At 29.5% G+C, this 10871-nt stretch overlaps 2 protein-coding genes across 2 annotated transcripts; one reads left to right on the top strand and one right to left on the bottom strand.

Annotated features, from left to right (window-relative positions):
* Positions 1-7063: 7063 nt before the first annotated feature.
* On the bottom strand, positions 7064-8157 carry mRpL24 (mitochondrial ribosomal protein L24). Its single transcript, XM_076412681.1, has 3 exons — positions 7802-8157; positions 7533-7749; positions 7064-7481 (listed from the first exon to the last, which is right to left on the bottom strand). The coding sequence occupies exons 1-3, from the start codon at positions 8097-8099 to the stop codon at positions 7232-7234; spliced, it is 765 nt and encodes a 254-aa protein (XP_076268796.1). The 5' UTR covers positions 8100-8157; the 3' UTR covers positions 7064-7231.
* A 550-nt stretch (positions 8158-8707) lies between these two features.
* Positions 8708-10720, top strand: LOC143200804 (lysosomal aspartic protease). Its single transcript, XM_076411522.1, has 9 exons — positions 8708-8925; positions 8979-9120; positions 9210-9333; positions 9462-9580; positions 9633-9820; positions 9876-10031; positions 10096-10258; positions 10333-10425; positions 10483-10720. Exons 1-9 carry the CDS (start codon positions 8831-8833, stop codon positions 10633-10635), a joined length of 1233 nt encoding a protein of 410 aa, XP_076267637.1. The 5' UTR covers positions 8708-8830; the 3' UTR covers positions 10636-10720.
* The last annotated feature ends 151 nt before the right edge of the window (positions 10721-10871 follow it).

Below are 10871 nucleotides of genomic sequence, written 5' to 3' on the forward strand. Positions count from 1 at the left end.
TACGAACAATTTGTGAACAACAGTGATGGTTAAAATAATACCACGAGCCCAGAATATGTACAAATGGAAATGGATCAAAATCAACATGATATAGAAGGTAAATTGAAGGAGTCAGTTACATTTCTGTTCATAATTGTAATCTTTAATTTCTAAATTGTTTTATTATATTTGTAGTGGGTGGAACAACCAGGGTGTTCGAAGAAAGTATCATCGACATTTGAACAAACTCTAGAAGGTGATGGTGAAGTTTGTATTCATTCAGCCAGTGTCCCCCTTTCTGCTCATTCTTACTGTTAATTATTTGACTCTAAAATTTCAGTCTAGATGTTTCTATAAGAGCAAACAAAGTTTTACGTTGTAGCGTAGTGTACATCTCAAGTTATTTAGTAAAACTTTTGAAAAAAGAAATTAAGTGTGATTTTTGTTTACATACAATTATGAATAAATCAGTAGACACACAATTGAGACTGATTCTATAGAGGCAAGACAGTATCTTGTGCCCCAAACTCCAACAAAATTGTTTTACTATACTGTCAGTAGGTCTTTGAGCTATGTCTCATTCTATTCAGCAATTTTGACACGTCGATAATATAACAAAATTCTACATTCCATAATGATCTTTCGGGAAAAAATATTAAAAGCCCTAATAAAATATGCCCTAATAATATATATATATATATATATATATATATATATATATATATATATATATATATATATATATATATATATATATATATATTTATATAGTCAAGGCTGTCAGGTGCCAAACATATAACTATAACTATAACTAATCTGTTAATTTCCAATGTATCTAATATTTGTTCACAATTCCATCATTTGTCAATTTCTTCATCAATGTGTCTGATCGAATTTATCCAAACCGAAGATATTATTAACTGTTTCCAACATGAGGACGGTTTTTTTTTTGTTAGTGAATGCAATATATCTGCAATGAATTATTAAAACAGGCAAAGCATTAAATGTTATGACTAATAAAACTTGTTTTGAAGAATTTTGTATACGTTTGACAACCGGACGACTTTGGCAGGCTATTTCGGTTACATGTTCGAAGTTATCAGACAGCATTGTGTCAATTTTTAACCATAATAAAATGAGAAGAAAAATATTGTCCAATTCTAAAACGAATTCACAAATTGCAACAGGCAATATGTTAAACACATTGATGACGTATGTTCACAGAAACTATGGATACACTATATATGTAGATATGAAAGAAAATTACGACATATGCGAAAATTTCATCCCAACATAAATTAACAAATTCGAGAACAACAAGAATCATCTGTCCTCTTTTATTCAATTTGATGTCTGGTAACCAACTAGTCTGTTTACATTGTTTACCGGTCTGGTTCGTTTTACCAACTATGGGCTTATCTGGACTGGACCTACAGTTTAACGTGGGCTCCGAACCACGGTTCTCAGCATTAAGCCTACCGACTGGCCAGTGACCAGGATTACTGGTAATTACTGGCGTGACTGGGATTATTTCCCTGGTCGGACACACTTGCCTAGAACAATCACAAATTTTAAACAGTCATAAACATAAATTTACAGCGGCTATCGCAACAATAGGTGGACCGTTCTGTCGCCTTTATAACTACGCCACCAAGCCGGCTTGTTGGGGAGTTGTTAGTTCGTTAGTTATTTTTGCAATATATGCTTTGGGTGAAAAATATGGAGATAAAAGGTAAATGAAGTAATGAAAATGAAATGTAACTAACTACATAATTTGAATATATAGAACAAATATAAGAAATTATGAATTATTAACGGTAAATTTGTAAACATTTTAAAGCATTGATAAATATTAAGATGTGTAATTATTGACATTAAAACATATCGGACTGTATGACATTTTATTGTTTGAACTTTGCGTCAATTATTTGGAATAAATAGCCCATTTAATGATAAATATATTTATAAGATATTCATTATTGTATACATTACTAAATTGTAAATTAATTAATTGTGCTAAACTCAAATATCAATTTCAAAATTGTTTTATTCATATACGCTCTGTGTTCATATACAAACATGCTTCATTTATTATTTCATATTTATGTATATAACATAAAAGTAAATAAAGATCGTGTATATATAATACTCTAAAGTTGTTAGAGTTCTAAAAATAATCTTACTTATGATACTTTGTTATAATATTCAGTAGTTCAGTAATTTAAACTTCTATTCTTTGTTGATTATTGAAACTTAACGGAAATTAGATTCAATTAAATGCCAGTTAAAAAAGGTTAGTGAGCGTTAGTTCTTAAGATAGTTATTATAATACAATAATAAAATAATACATTAATAAAAAAAATATATTGTTAGTACTCCCTCTCCATGGCCCTTGGAATGGGTAACAAAAGGACGCTTATATCGACGAAACAATCGACTGAAATCGACTATCGTCTGTTTAGTAATAGACTACTTTTTACTATCGACTGTTTCAGTCGCTATTTTTGGTTCGACTGTTTTTACTATGGACCGTTTCAGTCGTTTACTTTTAGTTACTATTTTAGGTTCTACAAGTTCATTCGACTGAATTTTAACAATGTGGCTGTGTTGTCCTAGGCGCGACCTTGAAAATAATGTGCCGTGTTTATGCTTATATAGATTTATTGTAATATAGGTGGTTTTATGTTTTTTGTACTTTGCTTGTGAGTAACTATATATTGTAAATTAATATAGCAGCATTTTGGAACGTTAGTTTTCATGGGCAAAAAAAAATTGTAAATGATAAATAGGAAGATACTTTTGACTGGCATAATAGGTAATACTTTGGACTGGTATAATAAATAATACTTTTTACTACTTTTTAAAAAATAAAATTAGGTTCCAAAGATTTCAGAAATTGCATCGATTCCGAAAGATTTGAAGAAGTTGTTGCAGTAGTTGTTAAATTTCTTTTAAAAATATTAACGGTAAAGAGGTGAATAAATTATATTAAATATTTGTAATAAATACAACAAGTGAATGGGGAAAAATTTACAAAATTGTTTATTAGATGTCATCAATAAAATACTGGCAATCTTAGAAATGAACATTATATGCAGAAAATCCACATTTTTAGATCCTAGATTTTAAAAAGCAGGATTTAGTATTGTAAATAGTGCTGAGGCGATACAAAACGTTATCACAAAAGAGGTAGCTTCCAGTCTAACTTCAAAAAATACAAATATAGTTCCACAACTCGAAATTCAGGACACAACTACTGATCAAGAATGTATTGACATCTCGAGATATTTTAATAAAGAAATAGCTAGAATGAAAGAAGTAATTACTCCAAGTACTGCAGCAACTTTACAGATTTAGCAGTATTTGGAAATTCCATTTATTAGGCGTTTAGAAAACCCAGTGGATTTTTGGCAAACCCATTAAATGAAACTACCTGAATTATATTAGTTACACGTAAAATATTTCTCTATGCCCGCAATATCTGTCCCCTTGGAACGAGTTTTTTGAAAATCTGAGCAAATAATTAACGATGGAAGAAATCGCCTCACGGGAGAAAAGTTAAACATGATAATATTCCTGAACAGTAATTTAAAATATTTCCGTAAAAAAATAAATAAAACTTCTTTTTAAAACGGGTCTGGTAATTATTGTACGATCATTTTTAGGTTCGTCATGGATTAGATTTTTCAATGATTAGGTATAGGTTTACATTTTATTTAGTATTTATGGTTATTGAACATCTTTAGTGTTTAGGTTTTGTTTAAGTTGTATTGTACTATTAATAAATATTACACTATGTTATTTTTGAAAATAACAATTAATATATTAAAATAGGATAAAACATTTGTGGTGTTATTATTCCATTCCTTTTTACAAATCCACAGAACATTCAATATAAAAGTAATTCTACTGCCTTTAAAATTATATTATCCAAGCAATTATCTCCGTCCTTTCCTATCTCACAGTTTATACAGACAAGAATTCCTACATCTTTGTCTGAAATCACGAATGAAAAAAAAAACAGTCGAACCGTAAATTTGACTGAAAATAGTAATTACTATTTTCAGTAGCTATTTTTTTGACTATCGACTGTTTCGACTGTTTTGCGACTACTATCGACTGGTTCGATTGTTTTCAGTCGATAGTTCACAACGCTATAAATAAGTATATATGAAACATTATAACAAATTTACATTTACAACAAAAATAATTCCGCGTGTCATCGTCTGAATTAAGAAATCATCAATAAGTTGCTAAAAAGATTTAAATAATTAGTGAAAAATCAATAAAGAAATTGAGGAATTGAAAATTTAGAAGCGCGATAAATAAAGCATAGACAATTAGTTTCGAGAGGAATTTAAACTGCCTCCAACTCCGAACCTATCTAAATTATAAGTATTGTCTTCATAAATTCTCGAAACACAACCCCAAAAACACCCGACCTAAACAACATTCAACTTTAAAATTAGTCCCGTCGACAGCGAAGCCGATGAAGTTGCCCACGGCCGACAACCGAACAGAGAATATTTATAGCGTTTGACAAAAGCCGCAATGGGGCAGGATAATTTCCCCAACACTTAGTTGCCCGGTAGTTCAGGCTCAACTTGGCAGCGGATTCGATTAAATAGAACAAAAGCAATTCAACGCGTGATATAAGACTATTGACAGAAATATTTCAAATATCCATGAAAGTTTCTTTATATATGATGCCCTCATTCAAGAGATTCCAAACAATTTAAAAATGTCCGCAATAGAAATGACCAATTCCCACTTTGGGCATGAAAACTGGGCTACTGTTTTTGTGTAGAAACATAAAATTATCTCCTATCGTTAATATGAATCAGTGGCAGAAAATAGTACAGATTTAAATGATAAGCAATATCACATATTTCAATGGCAAATGATTTGTTCATTTTTGTCTCCTATATTTCTACAAAATTACATAAAATATAAATGCATTATTGAACGCTTAAAAATGTATAATAATCAATTTTGTATTCTTTTTTTTATCTAGCAAACTTTAAACACAATAATTGAAACACATCAATCTATAGTTTAAATATATGAAAAGTTCAAACTATAATTTGAAAACGAACAAAAAAGAAACACTTGTGGTTCGAGGAGTTGTAAATCCCAGAATCGACCGTTATAAAGTTTACGTTAACGGTAAAACATCGATAATATTTTAAGGGTAATTTGATATTTTATTGGTGTGTTTTATGTTTCTGGGAAAATTAAGATACCGGTTAAGAAACTAAAAGAGCGAAGTTGTCACCTCTGCTCGATTGGGATCTGCCACCCTTGTAGACACCCAGCAGCAAAAACAATTGCCATAATTGGCAACGTGACTGCATTTGCCAAATGTGATAGCTTAACATGCCCAAGGGCTTTTTGAGCTCTATTTAAGTTCAAAGTTCATTTATGCAGACGCGACCACCAGAGTAACTACGTTTTTCAATCGTGTCGATTATATAGTATTTTATGCTGCATAACCCAAGCTTTCAAAATTATGAGTTTTTCACAGAGTATATTTAGAGGAGTTTATTTATCTATTCAGTTATCTATTCATTTACCTAGTAAGTTATCTATTCATTTGTCTATTCAGTTATCAATTTATTCTGAACATTCTCCACTATTCATTTATTTAATTATTATAACTCATAATCACTATAAAACAAAGGTAATAGTTTTATGGTTGCAACTGTAAATATAAATTGTAGCTATCTTATAAACCAGAGTCTAATGCCATAGTGGCCAAAGTTTCTCATGTATAGTTATGATCTATGGATAATTTGAAGCATACATAAACGCCACCGAAAGTGGTTGCTACTGGCTCTTGATGGCAGCGTACCTGGCGTGTGGCTTTTAGCTTTCTCCCTTATGCGCATTGCACATCCATCATAGCTGGTGCTGGAGACGTGAGTGCACTAATAACAGTACTGTTCATTTGTTAATTTGTTTATTTATTTTAAAAATACAGCTTAATCCTAGCGAAGCCTACAAACCTTAGTAACAGATCTCGCGCGTTTTCCCTTGATCACATTGCACGTCATTATTGTTAGTATTAGGGCATAAGCTGGTACGTCGCGTGCTATCCCTTCGTACTGTGTGCACATGTCATACCTCATTCAAGCATAGTTTATCATTGCTATCAGATATCGCTATTGTCTTTCATCATTATTCTCTAATGACACGTTTAGGCATTGTTATCACTATCTAGTATTGAAAACTCAACAGACCGACGTACAAATTCGATTACCAGTCAACTGGCCTTAATTATCAGTATCACCACCTTTGTTCCTTAATTCCTTTAATAATTATATGGCTAATTTAAAGTTCTTTATATCTTATTCTTATTCCCGAAAATTCGTTGCCCAGGTACTTTTTTATCTATTTCAGAACTGACGCCCGATTATTTCCTCAATAGAGGTTTACCACCTGTTTACTTTTAATTTAGTTGATTTATTGTTGTTTGTAAATACTTTATATGATGTTCATTTTCATTGTGTATATATTTTCTTGTAACTAAAATAAACAAATATCCTTTAAAAATAATTTATATTTGTTATTTACGCCCACATAAAATTCGTTCTACACGTCATTTTGCATTCTCTCTGTGCAACCAATCTCAACAACAGTTTTGGATCTATCACAATAAAACTAATTTTCATTTCAGAATTTATATACCTAATAATAAATAAATTCGCTAATTTATTTATTTATCACATAGAAACATCACAGGCAACTTTATAAAAACAAAATACTATGATACAAAACTGTTAAGACCATTTGGAGAAATTATTATCATTTTCAACATACATTGCATATCAGGCATAACCCATTCATAGATGTTTTTAATTGTATAAACAAAGGAATAAAAACTGTGGTCACCAAAGAGTATTCATCAATGACAATGAAACATTTCTCAAAGGATGTTAATTGGTGACAGAAAACAAGTAAGCTCAGTCACTAAAAATTCCAATGAAACTGACAAAACAAAAATCACATCATTTCTCTAGTTATTATTCTTAGCTCAGCCAAAAATTAATATTTATGGCATCCAGTATATAATAAAGAAAATAAAATTTTTATAACAGAATGTTTATTAGCTGTTTCTTTAACACTACAATTAATAAAATAAACAAGATTAGGATAATGAACTAAAAAAATAAATATGCAAAAAAATCACATCATATAATAATTATAAAATCAAGGAAGTGTTCAACATGACAATTTATTAATAATCTTATTACTAATACCAATATGATTTAGGAGGTATTCTGTCTTCTTTAATACCCATTTTATCCATGAGATCCATTTCAAAAGTGCATAGTTTTGGTTTAAATGTGACTTCAGTTACTACACTCCCTTCTGTATCTTTGGGTTGTTCCTTATATGTTGATTTTGACTTATAATCAATTGTTTGTGATGCTGTTGCTGGCACAGGGATGATTCTACCTGTTCTGATAGAAACACGAACTCTTTCACCAGCTTCAGTTAATCTAAAAGAAAACCTAGTTTATATCTTATAATAACGAATAATATTGTTCTACCTCCATTCCACTGTAGTTGGAGCTAAGTCAGATGGATCAACCAATGCGACTTCGTTTGTTATTAATAAAGGTTGTTCTTCTTGCATCCAGATTCCTTCAAATTCTCTTTTCTTATCTGCGCCCATTTGTTTCAATTTACAGTTTAACCCATCAACTATAACCCAGTTTCGCTCCTCAAAAATATGTTTAACTATTCCTTGCTTGCCCTTATCCTTACCTACACAAATGTAATTAATAATTGACATAACATAACTTAAAGTAAATAATACCAACTAAAACCTCAACTCTGTCCCCACAAAAAAAATTCCACTCTTTAACTGGTTCTACGAACACTTTAGGTCTATATACTCCTGGAGCATTATCATTTCTAAACTCTGCAGTCCACGGCCTATGTACACTAAAATAGAATTTTTTCCGTTGTATAACAGCATTTGCCCTATAATTAATGCCTTTTGGATTCCTCCAGTATACTTGTTCCATCGATCTTTTTATATATCGATCTGGTAAATTTGCATATTGCTTTGACCATTTGCCGATTCTGCTAAATAATATATTTGAAATCCTCATTTTATTTAGAGCTAAACACAACTTGAAGAAATATAAAACTGAGGTTATGTAGCTATGTCAGTCTTTTTACTTTTGTTTAGGAATGTACAGTATCGAATTATTAGCTCAATATTAAGTATTTTGCCTATATTAGTTGTAAGAAAATGTATAATTTTTTATTGAATAATTACTATAAATAATTACTACTTAATATATTACTTATACTTATATATTAGTTATTAATCAGCATAGGATATTGAATGTTTACATTACATTACTATTAGTAATTTTTCAAAAAATATATTTTCAAATCCATTTATATATATATATATATATATATATATATATATATATTGAAGAATTACTAATAGTAATGTAAACATTCAATATCCTATGCTGATTAATAATTAATATATAAATATAATATATAATATATAAATATATACAATAGGGATGTTGTCCACAATATCGAAAAATACTGGCTAAAAAGATCGAGATATAGATATATTGGCCAAAAAAATATACACCAAATATATCGATATTCTTATATTTTTCCTACATCCCTAATATACAAAAATAAATTTGGCAACATTATGATAATATATAGAATAGGGTAATCACCAAATATTGAGATTATAAATAACAAACGTATACTGGATTATGCCAATGTAAGTGTAAAATACAGACTCTCTAGTACTAGCGCCCTTTAACTTGTAGATATAGGTTTCATTTTTTTAAAACTTAATTGAAAGATGTATTTGCTTCATAAAACAGTTACTATAGTGCTACTTTTTTTATTTGTAAAATATCTTAAATGCAATGCTGAATTTGAGAGCTCAAGTTTCAAGTAAGTCTAATAATATATTAATAATGTAATTAATGATCATTATTATTTTGCAGTATTAAAATAGCGAAGCATAAATCTCCATTCGAAGTATTAATAAATTCAGTCAAAGAGTTAAAAACTTATGGCATTGACTTTACTAATATTTTAACAGAAAATAGAACAAATGATTCGGTTGCTTTATATAGATATTTAGATGTAAGACTATTTCACAAATTTATATATTTATATATAAATTTATTTTATTTATATGTACATTTGTGTATATGTATAATATAATGTTTTAGAATGAATATTATGCCCAAATCAGAGTAGGCAAACCAAGTCAGCCAATGAATGTAGCATTTGATACAGCATGGACTGCAACTTGGCTTATGTCAGAACAATGCCCTTGGACCACAATTGGTTGTAGTATGTAACAATTTTAATTCATATAGTTTTATGAAAACATTCTAAATAATTCTGAAAAAAATATATTTTTTTATTCTTTTCATTTTACTATAACTGAATAGGTACAATTACTTTTATGAATATTTTAGTTGGACATGACAAATATGATCATTCAAAATCAAGCCTCTACAAAAAAGATGGACGACAATTTAAAATTGAAGATGAAGGCTATAATTTAACTGGATTTTTTTCATATGATGTTTTATATGTATGTACTTTATAGTTAATTATGATTTTATAACATAACACAATAATTCCAGGTTTCCCATATCAATGTGACCGATCAGATGTTTGTAGAGATGACATCTGTTCCATATACCTATATTTTTAGCAAGTTAGATGGTGTAATTGGCTTGGGCCTTCAAATTGACGCCTATGTGCCATTTTTCTACAACCTCATACAACAAAAGAAAATAGAAAATCCATTATTCAGTATTTATTTAAACAGGTAGTAAAGAATTTTTAAAAGCTGTTAACTATTCTAAAAAAAAAATATTATTTAGAGATAAACAATCAGACCATGGTGGAAACATAATTCTTGGTTTCATTGAAAAAAGGCATATCCATAGTCACAAGGATAGTAACAATCAAACTATTTATGATGATATTTTATATTTGCCAATAAAATCAGGAACATATTGGCAATTTGATCTGGATAAGTACGTTAATAGATGTACTAAATGTTAGTACTGTTCTGTGGCTTCCTGACTATGGCAATTTTAGGGTGTTTCTTAATGGATCAAAAGATGCAAATATCACGCTATGTTCATCCGGATGCACTGCATTAACTGATACCAGTTCAAATAGTATATATGGACCAAAAGATCAAGTAGACCAAATACATAATAATATTAATGCCAAGCCATGGCTTTTGGGAAGATATTCTGTAAGTAATATAAATATATTTATTTATTTGCTCATTTATATTATATAAACAACATTGTTTCTTCTTCAATTTAGGTTGCCTGCGATACAATCTCCAAATTACCTGAAATTATATTTTACATTGGAGGTAAACCATTTTCCCTTAAAGGTCGAGATTATACAATTCAGGTAATATTTATAATAATTAATACTTATATTATATAATTGTTGTATGGTGTTTTCTAGATGACATGGCACTCATTATCTATTTGTTTATCTGCCTTTATAGGAGACAATAGCCTTAATAATATGTGGGGACTGGGTGGGGCATTTTTATCAGAATATTATTCAATTTATGATTTGGGAAATAAACAGATTGGTTTTGTCAAGGCGGCATAGACGTGAAGAAATCAGTAACATATATACTGCTTGTTTTTGATGTATTTACTTTTAATTGATATAATAAACGGGTATAAATCTTTAATGGTCTTTCTTTTACATGAACCAACCATAGTTAAGGACACTCTTTATTTTAATTGTAAATTTCTCTTTATTTGGAATTAACGAAAGGGTAAAAACACATTTCCTGTTATTTTACAGGTCACAGCAGAGACCTAATAATTAAATTCAAATTA

The sequence above is a fragment of the Rhynchophorus ferrugineus genome, unplaced genomic scaffold (genome assembly GCF_030347505.1).
Source record: "Rhynchophorus ferrugineus isolate W39M unplaced genomic scaffold, kcgeb_rfMv2 rfM8, whole genome shotgun sequence".
Lineage (NCBI taxonomy): Eukaryota > Metazoa > Arthropoda > Insecta > Coleoptera > Curculionidae > Rhynchophorus > Rhynchophorus ferrugineus.